The following is a 15,464-nucleotide window of genomic DNA, read 5'->3' on the forward strand; positions in this document are numbered from 1 at the left end:
ACTGATGACATCATCCAAGCTTTATTTTCCCACATTTTGCTCTATAAATTATTATGGCATGAGAGACCTGGTAGTAAGTACAAAATCAGTCAGGAGAATAACAGTCATCATAACTGCCATCACAGCCACATCTCTCTGTTGTCAGACCTTCTTGGGCCCACTCTTGTCCTTCATTTTATCTTAGTTCTATATTTTATATTTCACACATTTTAGGCTATAACTTTTTAGCAATTATATTTAGCACTTTATGCCTGCACAATACTTTTCCGAGAACACATTGTACATGCTGCTTGTTTTTAGTTAGCCTTTCTTGGCATGTAAGCTCTACACTCTGTTCAAGGTTAGGAACATAGAACAAGATATCCTAGTGCTTGTTTTACCTGTTTGGAGACAGCTCCTAACTCATAGACATATCATTGCATCAGAACTGTGCCTCTAACACAGTGTGGGTTTGATTATATAAATGGTTCACTGCCCCAGACGGGTCAGGGGAGCACTCCAGCCACTAATGTCCTGGAATGAATCCTGTGGTTAACATGCAGCTCTGCTGATGCTGATCTTCCATCTTGCAGAGAAGGATTTCCAACTTCACTTAAGACCACTTAAGATTTCCAACTTCACTTAAGACCAGCACCCTGGCTCAGCTCTCCAGGTATGGTGGTCTCAGGCTATCCTCTCAGATCGGGCAGAGGGTATACCCACTATACTCTCAGATTGTAGATAGTGCTAGTTAGTAGTTGTAAGAATTACCATGACGGGCCTGTTTATTATTTTCACCATGTTAATACCACTGATTACAATGCTTTGATTCACATGCCTAATAATTGTAGCACATTCCCTCTATGCAAGAATACAATTGCTTCAATAAATGTTTGAAAACTACTATTTGTATCATTATTTTGTTTACTCTGGGCATGCTTGACCATAGCAATGAAAGGGCTAAGATCTATTTCCACAATTTACTTGGGAGACTGAGTGCCATATCCAAGGTTGCTGTAATCATCTGTTACCCTTAGAAGGTTGGGGGTTTAGGTGAGGCACTGTGAGCTAGCGATGAATTTGGTTGACAGTTCCTGATGGCGCAGCTGGATTTAGTCCTCTTGTCCAGAAGTTCTGCTGCTCTAATCCACACAGTCCTACCTTTTTTTGGAAACAGTATAACCTGGTGCCACCGATGTCTATAGGTCAGGTACTTATTTAACAGTTCTCTTGAGTAGTTATTGTGTGTGTCCAAGGTCCTCTATTCACCCTGAAATGGAGACGTCCGTGGTGTTTGGAATTAAATCCTCCTCAGCATTATAGGAAGTACCATTATTTGTCTGTAGGTTGTTCAAGCTTGAACATTTAAAAGGATACCCCAATGTACTATATTCCCTCTCTGAATTCCATTCATTAAAATGGCAAATGTAATTAATGTAGGAGGCTGGCCTGGCTTATAGTGGGTACCTTGTGGTACTTACACCTTGTGCCAGGTCCAGTTATCCCTTATTAGTAGATTAGTAGTGTTCTAGCAGCATAAGCTGATAGAGGTAGCTATAGCAGAGCAGCTTAGGCTGAACTAGGAGACATGCAAAGCTCCTACTATACCACTTATATCATAAAGCACTATGTCATAAGAAACACAATACTCAGAGTTACTCAAAATAAAGGTACTTTATTTTAGTGACAATATGCCAAAAGTATCTCAGAGGATATACTCCCTTAGAAGGTAAGTAAAATACACAAAATATACACACAAACCAAAATCAGGTAAGTAAAATACTTAGAAAAGTAGTGCAAACACTGTAGAACACAATAGAATGCAATTGGAGACAATAGGCCTAGGGGCAACACAAACCATATACTCCAAAAGTGGAATGCGAACCATGAATGGACCCCAGACCTAGTGTAGGGTGTAGAGGGTCACTGGGAGTGTAAGAAAACACTAAAGGTGTCCAAGATACCTCACCCCAAGACCCTGAAAAGTAGGAGTAAAGTTACCCTACTACCACAGAAAGACAGTAAAGTCGAGATAGGGGATTCTGCAAAGGCAACAATTGACTGCAATGCACTGAAGACGGATTCCTGGACCTGAGGACCTGCAAAGGAAGGGGACCAAGTCCAAGAGTCACGCAAGTGCCCGGGGGGGGCAGGAGCCCACGAAACCCCAGATGAAGGTGCAAAAGGGCTGCCTCTGGGTGGAAGAAGCTGAAGACTCTGCAACAATGGAAGGTGCCAGGAACTTCTTCTTTGGTCAGAAGATGTCCCACGGTGTGCTGGAGGATGCAGAGCTGTTTCCACGTATAAAGACTGCAAACAAGCCTTGCTAGCTGCAAGAGTCACGGTTGAAGGTTTTGGGTGCTGCCAGGGCCCAGGAAGGACCAGGAGGTTGCCTCTTGGAGGAGGAGACAGAGAGGGTGCTCAGCAACACAGAGAGCACACACAAAAGCAGGCAGCACCCACCAAAGCACCTGAACAGGCATTCAGGAAATCTGAGCATGGTGGTCATCTCAGCACAACAAAAGAGGGTCCCACGAAGTCGGAGATCAACTCAGCAAGTTGAGCAATGCAGGATGGAGTGCTGGGGACCTGGGCTGTGCTGTGCACAAATGAAGTCTTGCAAAAGTGCACTGAAGCCCTAGCAGCTGCAGATCACGCAGTACACAGGATTACTGTCTGGTGTGGGGAGGCAAGGACTTACCTACGCCAAATTTGGATAGAAGGACCACTGGACTGTTGGGGTCACTTGGATACAGCTCCTGTGTTTCCAGGGACCACGCTCGTCAAGTTGAGAGTGGACCCAGAGGACCGGTGATGCAGAAATTTGGTGCCTGCGTTGGCAGGGGGAAGATTCTGTCGACCCACAGGAGATTTCTTCTTGGCTTCCAGTGCAGGGTGAAGGCAGAGAGCCCTCAGAGCATGCACCACCAGGAAACAGTCGAGAAACCCGGCAGGATTAGGCGCTACAATGTTGCTGGTAGTCTTCTTGCTACTTTGTTGCGGTTTTGCAGGCGTCCTGGAGGAGTCAGCAGTCGATCCTTGGCAGAAGTTGAAGAGAGAAGTGTAGAGGAACTCTGGTGAGCTCTTGCATTCGTTATCTGAGGAGAAACCCACAGGAGAGACCCTAAATAGCCCTCAGAGGAGGATTGGCTACCTAACCAGGTAAGAACCTATCAGTAGGGGTCTCTTACGTCACCTGCTGGCACTGGCAACTCAGAGGTCTCCATTGTGCCCTCACACCTCTGCATTCGAGATGGCAGAGGTCTGGGACACACTGGAGGAGCTCTGGGCACCACCCATGGGGTGGTGTTGGACAGGGCAGTGGTCACTCCCCTTTCCTTTGCCCAGTTTCATGCCAGAGCAGGGGCTGGGGGATCCCTGAACCAGTGCTGACTGGTTTATTGAATGAGGGCACCAGCTGTGCCCTTCAAAGCATTTCCAGAGGCCAGGTGAGGCTACTCCTCTCAGGCCCTTAACACCTATTTCCGAAGGGAGAGGGTGTAACACCCTCTCTCAGAGGAAATCCTTTGTTCTGCCTTCCTGGGACTGGGCTGCCCAGGCCCCAGGGGGGCAGAAATTTGTCTGAGGGTTGGCAGCAGTGGTAGCTGCAGAGAAAACCCCAGAGAGCTAGTTTGGCAGTACCCGGGGTCCATGCTGGAGCCCCGGGGATGCATGGAATTGTCCCCCCAATACCAGATTAGTACCGGAGTGACAATTTCATGATCCTAGACATGTTACATGGCCATGTTCGGAGTTACCATTGTGAAGCTACACATAGGTATTGCGCTATATGTAGTTCACACGTGTAATGGTGTCCCCGCACTCAAGTCCAGGGAATTTGCCCTAAACAATGTGGGGGCACCTTGGCTAGTGCCAGGGTGCCCTCACACTAAGTAACTTTGCACCTAACCTTCACTAAGTGAGGGTTAGCATATAGGTGACTTATAAGTTACTTAATTGCAGTGACAAATGGCTGTGAAATAACATGGATGTTATTTCACTCAGGCTGCAGTGGCAGTCATGTGTAAGACTTGTATGAGCTCCCTATGGGTGGCAAAAGAAATGCTGCAGCCCATAGGGATCTCTTGGAACCCAAAATACCCTGGGTACCTAGGTACCATATACTAGGGAATTATAAGGGTGTTTCAGTGTGCCAATCGGAATTGGTAAAATTAGTCACTAGCTTGCAGCGACAATTTTAAAAGAAGAGAGAGCATAAACACTGAGGTTCTGGTTAGCAGAGCCTCAGTGATACAGTTAGGCACCACACAGGGAACACATATAGGCCACAAACCTATGAGCACTGGGGTCCTGGCTAGCAGGATCCCAGTGACACCTATGAAACACACTGGCAACATAGAGTTTCCACTATGAGCACTGTGCCTTGGCTAGCAGGATCCCAATGAGACAGTAAAAACACCCTGACATATACTCACAAACAGGCCAAAAGTGGGGGTAACAAGGCTAGAAAGAGGCAACCTTCCTACAATTAATATTCCTGCTAATTGCAGACCTGCTGTTACAGCACATTTAATGTAATATGGGCTACCTAATGAGGGTGGAGATGTTACCTTCATGGTTGAGGCTCACAATGCTTATAGAGATGAAGTATTTTACTAATGGGAAACTTTCCTGCAGTTGATGCTAATACAAACACATTCAACAAATGCACTGAAGCTGCCTTACCGGCCCAGTGTACTGCTTAGGATGGTTTAAAAATACGATTAACATTTGAGGAACATCAAAATTGGTCCCAAGGCACCTTACCACATGTTTTTGAAAATATTAGACTGGGTCCCCTAAAAAATGAGGGGCTACATGGCCATTCCTAGCCTGCTATACACCATATTCTACTATATAACTAAAGGGGGCCAAGTTACAGCAACTAAACAATGGTCTAGTGAGTCTATATAGACTTCTAACACAGTTTGTTATGCATACAATAACAAGAGCTCCAGTGAGGGCTGGTCAAGCTGTGCAGCTGCAGTTAGCTATGCCGGCAATTAGTCCAAAAGCAAACCAGCTTGAAACTGTTTCCCCATAAGGAACCCGGGCTAACCATAGAATTCTCACAAAGTGCTATTTACATGGGATGGTTCTCCCTTAAGAAGATTGTGCAACTTGTGGCTCAGTCTTTGCTGCAATATATACCATAACACATGGTACACCATTGCTTTCTGTTTTGCCTCAAATGCTAAAACACATTCAAAATGAATACGGGGCTGACCCTGACTTGGGTTTGGGCATAAAATGAATTGCCAATTTTTTCACAGTATCCTCAATTATATCAAGCAATACTAAAAGGGAATTTGTTGTGCTGGCAATTTGCCAATGCCTCGGGCAGGTCACGGTTGCAGGCAGACCAGGAGTGTGAACCACCAAAAATTATTGCTGACATCTATCCATCCACAGGCCAAGATAATTTGGGAGCCAGTCAAAATAAGCCACAGCTTAAAAGTAGTTCTGAAAAGGACAATACCAAACAAGCACCTGAGTTTTCTAACAAATGCTGGGACAAACATAACATTTTTAAAAAGTAAAATCACAGGGTGGATTTCTGCAACCAGTGGCCTCAGAAAAATGGTCTATTTCTGCAGCCATGATATATTAAAACAACCTGATTGGTATCCTTATACCTATACAAGCCCTTCTCATTCCTTTCAGGACTCATCGGACAAATGGTCTGAGAGGGTGGAGAGTTCAGAGCGCAGACAAGAAAATTATGTGAAACTGCAAAAGGACTCACAACACTCATCTGGCATCATCACAAAAAGGAAGATAAACTATTGCAGCTAAAATTCCAATTTAAAAAGAAAAAGGTTGCAGGCATTTCGGCTGAATATGCTACACATATTGAGAACACTCCTTCAGAACAGGTTGTGGGCGGTGGCTTTGCTAGCCAGTGCAGTAGAGGTCATGAAAGTTCACCAAAATCTTCAAGAGTTTTTGCATATTAAAGCAACTACTAGAAGCAGAAACCCCAGATCAGCATGTCAGCCCTCCAGCAAACCATATAAACAAAATATACAATTGAGGGTGACATAATGCAGACATAATGTGGACAATTAAAGTAATATTCTGAGAAAGTTTAACACTCAGCTATGACATTGTCTAGGCAGAAAGAGATTGGCCCCTGGAGTTTGTTAGAACACTCCGACGAGAAGATTAAATACTTCTGTCTTTTTCTGTCCTTGTTCCTGAAGGTGTTAAACAAGCGTATGCACAGAATGGGCTCCTGCACAAGTCCCAGCACTATACCGCAGCCATGTGGCTGTGATAAGAATTCACCTTATCATGTTATACCCGTAAGGTCTAGCCCCACAAGTGCAACCATAATGCACAATTAAACATGAAGCAAAAGCTCTTGTGAGGGAAAACCTCTCACATATAAGGTACCAGGGAGTAATTGAACCCTGTGCATCTCCTATGAATAACCCTGTTTTCCCTGTAGTTAAACCCAACCAGTGCTACTGCATAGTCTTAGATTACAGATATTTAAGCAGTTACACATAATTGCAATTCAAAAATCACATAGTATGGCTTTAATTAACAATATTGTTTGTAAAAAATACAAAACAACCCTGGATACTTCCAATGGGTTTTTCTTCCAAAATATAGCACCTGAAAGCAGAGATTTAACTTCCTTCTCTGCACTAGGCTCACAGCGTACTGGTCTACTTGCAGCCAGAGTAACATCAATTCAACATGATATTGATCCAGAAGCATTGTCCTATACTAATGATATACATCTCAAAGATGGTGACTTAAAAACACATTTAGCCAGAATAGAAATGTTGTACTGCTGCTACCATGCTGTAAATAGTTGTAGAGAAGAGTGTGCTGCTGATGCCCAGTGCACCCGTTTTGTGATGGCTGCTTATAATGATGATGGTGGACTGTACCTGTTCTGTAAGGGAGGGGCTTGCACTTCTGCTGCTGTGCTGTACCAATTTCGTGGGAATTGGACAGTATAACTGAAACTGTGGATAGAATGGCATACCTTTTATATGACAGAGTAAAGCTGCTGTAGCGTACTTGTTCTGTGAAGGAGCGAAACGTGCACAGCTGTAACTGTTGTATGAGGGATGCTTATATGACTGATGGGGTGCTGAACCCATCATGTGAGGTAGGAACGTTGCAACTGCTCTCCATTGTTTCAGAAGAATTAGGGAAACATGTTATGGTCTACCTGCCTGTTGGTGCCCACGGTGTGTATCTAGCTACGGGTTTTAAGCATGCAACCTTGACAGTAAGCATTAAGATTGTGCCCCCATCTTCTTTGAATATCTGTGGTACTGGCCTTATGGACTTCTACTAGGTCATTGCTCACTGCCCTCCCCAAGCCTAGCCTGCTCCTGTTAGCATGTTAGGTCTGTGATGGTGCCAGGTCTTCTCTCCTGCGCCTCTCACAGCTAAATTGCTGTGTGGAGGAACTGGACTGGAGCTCACCAAGACAACTAATCTATCTCACTGTAGCCCTGTGCTGACTTTCCCAATTTTTTTAAGTAACTAAAACTAAAGTTCCTAAACATGCCTTTTTACCCTGCCAATACCCCCAGTCTGACCTATTTGTGGGTACACCATGTTGCTTTTTGGGAAATCTCAAATTTACAACCCTCTAAAATTATTGCCTAAGCTACACCCCTGGCTATGTGCAGCCTTGTGTTTATGTGTTCATGCATTCGTGTGTGCATGACTGTGTGTATATTTACACGTGTGTTTAGCTATCCTTGCATTTGTTTGGGTTTGGCTACGCATGTTGGCATGACTATATCAGCATGTTAAAAAACATGTGTGATTGCAGGCCTGGTTGTGTTTGTGTGTCTGTTTTTGTGCTTTGTGTTTGTCTGAATCTGTTTTTCAGCATGCACCTGATATTAGTAAATGCAATACTATAAAGCGGGCTAATAGTAATACCAGTTATTTACAGTGCCTAATGTTGCACCTGGCCATTTCTGCAGTGTCATCCCCAAATTGTTCACCTTTTTCCTCCTGTTGTTGCTGACCGGTTATGTTGACTTTAGGACTTTGTGCACTTTACCACTGCTAACAAGGACTCCCTCCTTAAAACATGGTAGAATTGGCTTATACGCCATTGGCATATTTAATTTACTTATATGTCCCTATGAAAATGGCACTACATATGCCCAGGGCCTGTAAATTAAATGCTACTAGTGGGCCTGCAGTACTGACTGTGCCACCCATGTAAGTAGCCCTTTCAACATGTCTTTGGGCTGTAAACTGGCATTTCAACCTGGCAAACTAAACATTTTGCCACCACCAACCCTTCCTTTTTAATATATATGTCACTTCATGGTAGACCCTGGACAGCCCAGAGGGCAGGGTGAAATGCATTTTAAGCATAGGACATGTGCTTATAGGTTTTACATATCCTGGCAGTGAAAACCCCTACATTTGTTTTTCTCTACTGCAAGTCTTATCTCAACCATAGGATAACAGAGTAGTTGTCTCATTATATTTTATAAGAGTAATTTTCAACTGGGAAGAGATGACTGATTCATGTTTCGTGACTCTGCAATCCTAATTTAAAATCCTACCTTATAGTGAAGTTGGATTTTAAATAATAATTCTGAAAATGACACTTTTAGAAAGTAGCATTTTCTTGCCTTAGTTATTTGGTGCCTGTAGCCTGTCTCTGGTCACATGACTGGGTGTAGTTGGCAGTTGGGCTTTTTGTATTCCTCCCAGACAGCCACACACAATGGGAGACTGGATGTGATTGGATGGGTCATCACTGGCAGGACGGGAAGGAGGAGTTGGGCACAGCTTACTTCTGACTAGGTGGTGTCCTGTCCCCACACAAAGGTCTGCATACCCCCTGTAGTTAGTCTGTAGCCAGGCCGGGGAAGGCAGGACATCTGTATACTTCACTGGCATGCCTCTAGAAGCTTCCCCCATTTCAAAGGCACAACTGTGCATAAAAGAAGGAACTTAGACACCACCAAACCTGTGGATATTCTGCCAGGAAGAAAGACTGCTGGGCTGCTGAAGGACTGGCATTCCACTGGACTCCTGCTGTGCTGTGCTGATCTGCTGCCTGCTGCCCTCTTGCCTGAGTGAGAAGGACTGGACCTCCTGTATCTCTTGAACCCAGGGGCACAGTGACTCAAAGGGCTCGTTGGCTGGCCTCCTGATCTGAAGCCTCAGGGGACACAACAGGCTTTCAACAATCTTGCACCTGCACCTGGACTCTGCCATTTGTGAGTCTACCTGCCAAGTGGTGCCACCCCAGCCGTGGACCCTTGGAATAGGCTTAAAGTGCTTACCAGCCTCTGTGGATCTGGCTGAACCAATGCATCTCCTCCACTGAGCAGCGCAACACCAAACAGAACTGACACATTACCGCTGCTGCCTGCATTGGGCCTTTGGCAAAGGCTTGCATCATCCCCACAACCTGCATTGCTTTCCAAATCGCCACTGCATGGCTCATACTTAGCATAGACCCTCCCATACCTCGTCAATGGCAGCCTCAATGACTCTGGACTCAGCATCGCAGCCTCACAGCTCTTCAGAACCCATGTATCGTCTCAACGTGGTGCTGCATCCTCGACACCGGACTTCACATCAGAAGCCCCATCCACAGTATCCTCGAAGTCAACGCAACAGGACCTCATACCGCATCCTTGCCACACCTTGGAGCCAACACATTGATTTGGCAGCGCAATGCATCTTCAAAATGGATCTATGCAACGCTACGCAAAACCAGGATTTAAGGTAGTCTGTTCAGCAGGCCTAACTGGGTCACTGTAGCTGACCCATGCTCCATCTCAGTTGTCCTGACCTTGTGACTTTGTCTGGGTCCAGCACATTTGGGTAACTCCAGTAGGTGCTGTATGTCTTTTGGTGATATTCTCTAAATACCTTAAAATTCAATATCTCTGGTTCTACTAGTTTATTTTTATTGTTTTGGTCTTGTTCTATTTATTAAAAATCACTCTATTTTTCTAATACTTTTGTGGGCTCCTTTTGTGGTATGTTTCCACTGTGTTACTGTTTAAAGTGCCTCTAAGTTAAGCCTGACTGTTCTGTATGAAACTGCCAGGGGCTGTGCAGAAGTTAATTTGGGGCTTGTCTATGCCTTACCCTAAAGATTATGGTCTTTGCTTGACCAGGGCTCACACCCCAGTCAATCAACAACCCAATTTCTTACACCGAGAAATTGCAAAACCTGAATTTGTAAGTAATATATAGAAAGTATATTATACCTCATCTCCTAAAGAAATGTCCACTAGGCTGTGAACACCTAACCCTAGAGCACACACCCATCTGTGCAAACAGTATATATTTTCCCAAAACACCAAGAAAAATCACCCCCTTTAAATCTTAGCCGAAGGTTATGTTTGAAATGCACAGTCTTACTTTCCTCAACATGTACTGTCTCCAGCCCCCCATGCAGTGCTCACTGCAAGAAGACCCTGCCCATGCCCCCATACATTACCCTAGCCCTCACACATTGACATTGGTACTACACACTGACATTACTTCATACTTCTCTACTTTTGATCTACTTACTCCTATGCCATCCTTGCACCCCCCATTACTGCTACATCCATCTGCTCTCTCACCTTTCTTCCACCCAAACATGCCTTCACTCATACTTGCAATCATTAAACATTGACTCATTCTTACATTTGCTCATTCATCCGTGCCTTAATTCAGTCATTGACTCCTTCTAACATTTACTCACATATCCGTCTCATAACCACAAAAATACACTTTCCAGTCACTGAAGAAGCACTTCCACTAATGACAATTACTCTTTGGCTTCAATCAATGCATTGCAAATCAATTAAATCAATGTGTTGCAAATCCTTGAACGTTAATTAATTATAAACAATTCCAAAATCATTCAAAGATAGCCAGCCATGCGTGCACTCGCACAGGTGGCCCATCTTTGTATGATTTCTAGCATACTTTATTTATAATAAAGAACGGGAAACGCGTTGCCTGTGCGTATTCAGTATTATCAAAGCCAACAGCTCAGGATGCCTCCATTAGGCCAGACCTATTGTTTTTTTTCAGTGCTTGTTGCTGGTGACACCCGAATCTTCTTAAACTTTTGCTTCCTTCCCTCAAATCTCAAACACCAATTGGCCAACTGCATGACTGCTATTCAACAATCTCTGCCCATCTCCATCACCCCAATTCTTCATTCTCCTACTTCCATGTAGTTAACATTCAGAAAAGCTGTGTTCAGCTCAAGTTACACAATACTAAAACCTTAAGATCCTGGTCCTCAGCAAACTGGGCTACAGCACCCGCCTCCTTATGGCCTGCCACGCTACTTATTACCCTTCAAGAAGTCCTCCGCTTTTCCTCCAGGACCTTATTCAACCACTCCATCTTGTTCTTCATTCATCAGGCATCAGGCATTCTGTACACAACAGGACCATTGTGTACAATTGGCTCATTCATATTTTGCCAATAAGGCCTTAAACTCCAAATTACCACCGAAGGTCCTAAGCCTCATTATCCCAAACCAAGGTCCATCTACAGCAGAGTCTATGATGTGTTGGCCTACACTGAATGTCTTTGTGACATGTGGGCATCTCTCTCCTTCCCTAGCAATAAAGAAGCACTCGAAAGTCACCTACCCCTACTTTGGGAACCTTAATGGCTATTATGATGACTACATTCAGCTGCATTGACAAAAGCAGCCTATGATTGCCAGCATGCTGCGCTGGACTAATCCTGCTTACTGCTTGGTTCAACATTGCCCCACTTGTCTCCCTGTATTCCCCATATCCAGAATCATGTTTTATGCCACCAGTGTGCCTCCTTGTGCTCGTGTATCATTCTCAATGAAGCTTGAGTGCAGCATTTTCCATCGAAATGTATGAGAATTCAATAAAAAAATTACAGAATTCTGAGACATTTCATTTTCAAAAACAAATATGAACCTTTAAGAAAGTGAATGCACACTACCTTATACGGTTCAGCTTCTCCATGGAATAATCAGGCATCACTAGGGCAATTCTGTGGAAAAGACAAAATTAACAGGATTACATTTCTGTCAAACTATGTGCATGATACAGAGTGCCTGCAAGGGTGGTAAGGACCAAGTTTCAAAAGTCATGGTATCAGTAAACCACTTCCAAAAGTGGCCGATAAAGACGTCGAGGAAATAATAATTTAAATGAGCGGGATCTGCCAATCGGGATACAGGGGGATCACATATTACTAACAGCCACAGGATATTATCGTCAGAGGCGCATGTTAGGAACGAATGTTGATAAAAATAAAGTGTAACATGGTGTAATTGAAAGGCTAGGTATGAGTTAATATTGAGCCATTAACGGAAAGGGACGAGAACACAGACATAGGTCAAAACTGGGGAAGAAGTAGGATTGTGTACATAGTTCAGTGGAACTCTTTAAGTCAATGAAATAGAAAACAGGGTTTCAAAAAGACACAAGCAACTAAATCCCCCAAAATGCTGTACACCTAAATTCATCTAGTGTAGTTCCTCAGTGCCAGTATTTCCACTTGCACGAGACAGGGCATTAGATGATTTATGCATTTAGTATATTTTTCTCTATTTTAAGATGTATGTGTTTGTTTCTATTACTAAAGATCTGAGTCTTTAGATAAAGCTTAAGGCTATACAATGGATTCTTACCCGAGAGCAGCTACTCTCACATAGATAAAGATCGGCAAAGAGGATGAAGGAGTCGTAGTTCACAAACTTAAACATGCTCATCTCAAAGCTCGCAAATTTAGAGCGGCCATTTTGATGTACGACTAATTCGACTCCCAAGTCATTCGGGCATCTGCAAAGAAAAAAAGGAGAAGACATTAGAGTCAATGTTACATTTTATATATCAGTCTGAAGTTCAAATCCTAAATCTAAAAGGAGCAGGCCAATAATGCTACCTTTAGACACCACTAAAGGCATAATGTGTATCCTTGGTCCTATGGCCCTTAGAATAGTCCCACTAACCACCTTCTGCACATTTTAACTACATTTACTACATCAACTTGAAACAGCCCTTTCACTCTGCTCTCTATCTCAATCAGCAGTGAAGCCCTCTCACTCAACATTAGTCACAAGTCCCATTCTGAACTGCCCCCTCTCAATCTTGTTACAATAAGACCCAGCATGACAACCTTGATGTGGCTCTACAGCCTTGTTTAAGCCAATAGCATATCCGACCCGATTCTCCACAACTCTGGCATCTAGAAAACCCTCTACTCCCTGATTCAAACCTGCAGCCATCTATTAAAAGCCCATAGTCCTTAACAAAAGCCTATACTCCTGTTTCACCTCTTCAGCCCTTATGCTCAACACTGCAGCTCGCAGATCTAGAGCTTGAACTCCCCTCCAACCAAACGTTGTATCCCTGACTCAGCCCCAAACCCCTCGAACGTTATCCTGTATCCTTCTGGCTCACCTATAGGGGACTCAGCTCTGGAACACTCTAACTCAATCCTGCAGCCCTTTAACGAAACCCTGCATCCTTCTAAGTGAACCATGTAGCCTTTAAGTAATACACTGCAGCCTCCTAACCTAACAAAAACCTGTAGCATTCTAAAGAAAGTATTCAGGCCTCTGACCCAAACCTGCAGGCACGTCACTCAGCCTTAAAACACAGACATATATGGTATGAGAATGTACTTTTTAGAGTAGGAGACATTAATGGGCCATGGATCACCATATTTTCATAAAATACTGAAGGGCCTTTTGAAACAAAGTTTGACCGTTCTATGGACACATACAAACCTCAGCAAAATGCTCCCCGACTGGGGTCATTTGTAGGTGGTATGCAGAGCATTACTGTTAGACCTGACAGCCTTAGGGTGGTCTTCCCCCAGACTTTTTGCCTTTACAACCTGTTTTTGCTGTATCTTTTTGGTGGCCTTAGGAGTCTGAGCACTTTACCACTGTGGGCCAGTGCTAAAGTGTATGTACTCCTCCCCTAAACATGGTAATACTGGTGTATCCACAATTTACATATTTAATTTAGTTGTAAGTCCCCTAAAAGTAGTATACCATATACCCAGGGCCTGTAAATTAAATGCTACTAGTGGGCCTGCAGCACTGATTTTGCCACCAATATAAGTAACCTTCCAGACCTGTCTCAGGCCTGCTAATGCGCAGCCTGTGTGTGCAGTTTCATTGCAACTTCCACTTGGCTTTTAAACATCTTACCAATCCTTAAACTCTCCTTTTATTAAACATAGGGCACCCCTGAGGTAGGCCCTAAGTAACCCATAGGGCAGGGTGCTATGTAAGTAAAAGGCAGGACAGGTACCATATCCTGGTAGTGAAAAACTCCCAAAGTCGTTTTTCATTACTGTGAGCCTACTCCTCTCATAGGCCAACATTGGGAATTCCTTAATATACTTTAAAGCTGTAATTCCTGATCAGAAAGGAGTAGCCACTCATGTTTCATATCATTAGAATGGCAATGATAAATTATCTTTACTGGTAAAGTCAGATCTAACATTACTATTTTAGAAATGTCAGTGGGCATTTCTCTGCTCTTACTGACTGTGTGTGCCTTGCAGCCTGTCTCTAGTAGATGTCTAGGTTAGGTGATAGCTACACTTTGTGCATTCCATCTCAACAGCCACAAACACAGGAAGGGTTGGTGTGACAAAGGATTCATCTGCGTTCACCCTTCATTCTGATGGGCCTTCCTGGGCTGGAAGTGTGGAGGGGATTTAACACTTACACTTCAATAGGGAAGTGCCTCTCACCATGCAAAGGGCTGATTACCCCTACTGACCGTTTGGAGCCAGTGCTAGGAAGAAAGGATCTCTGTGTACTTCAAGGAGCTGCATTGAAGTCACCCCCACTTCAAAGGCACATTTGGCTATAAGTACTGGGTCTCTGACCAACCAAATCAGTACATTTCTGAACTTGGGAAGAACTCTGCCGTAGTAAAGACTGCTACGCTGTAAGGATTGCCACTTTGCCTAGACTGATTGTTCAAAGGAACTGCTTCTCGCTTTGCTGAGCTGACCTGCTGCCTGCTTATCTCTGCCCTGCTGAGGACAAGGACTGGACCCATCTTGCTGGATCCAGACTGACTCCAGAGCTTGCTAGCTTGCCCCCTGTCCTTCTGCAATCTCAGGGACATCAAAGACTGTCCATAACTCCTCTGATGATTCTGGACTCTACCATCTGTGTGCCCTTCCCTTACCTGAGGTACCCCCTCCAGTCTTGGGCTTCAGAAGCGTGTTCTGCAGCTGATTTATGCAAAAACAGACGCATTGCCTCAAGTGCATGAGAAATTCCACAGCATCACTCCTTCGGTGCCAACTAAGAGGCTGTTAGACATCAGTGGATTCACAGCCTGCACTGCCCGACGACGAGGCTCTACGTGGCTCGACAATTACATATTTCCTGTATTTCTGCACACAACTGCATGGAAAATACCACCAAATAGAGCCCTCAACGATGATGCTTTGCTTTATCAAAGGTACTGTTTCAGCCAACCCTGCATGGGTTCTGTAGCCGA

General features: G+C 44.2%; 1 protein-coding gene across 1 annotated transcript in view; it reads right to left on the reverse strand.

The window, feature by feature from the left end:
* The window catches only part of LOC138284835 (pancreatic secretory granule membrane major glycoprotein GP2-like), a 198,540-nt gene that overhangs the window by 12,469 nt on the left and 170,607 nt on the right, over nucleotides 1-15,464 (reverse strand). The window contains exons 7-8 of the mRNA XM_069224024.1: nucleotides 12,620-12,770; nucleotides 11,926-11,976 (exon numbers count right to left, since the gene is read on the reverse strand). Of these exons, the coding sequence (XP_069080125.1) occupies nucleotides 11,956-11,976; nucleotides 12,620-12,770 (172 nt within the window). The 3' untranslated portion in view covers nucleotides 11,926-11,955. The remainder of the gene's footprint in view (nucleotides 1-11,925; nucleotides 11,977-12,619; nucleotides 12,771-15,464) is intronic.

The sequence above is a fragment of the Pleurodeles waltl genome, chromosome 3_1 (assembly GCF_031143425.1).
Source record: "Pleurodeles waltl isolate 20211129_DDA chromosome 3_1, aPleWal1.hap1.20221129, whole genome shotgun sequence".
In the NCBI taxonomy this organism is placed as follows: domain Eukaryota; kingdom Metazoa; phylum Chordata; class Amphibia; order Caudata; family Salamandridae; genus Pleurodeles; species Pleurodeles waltl.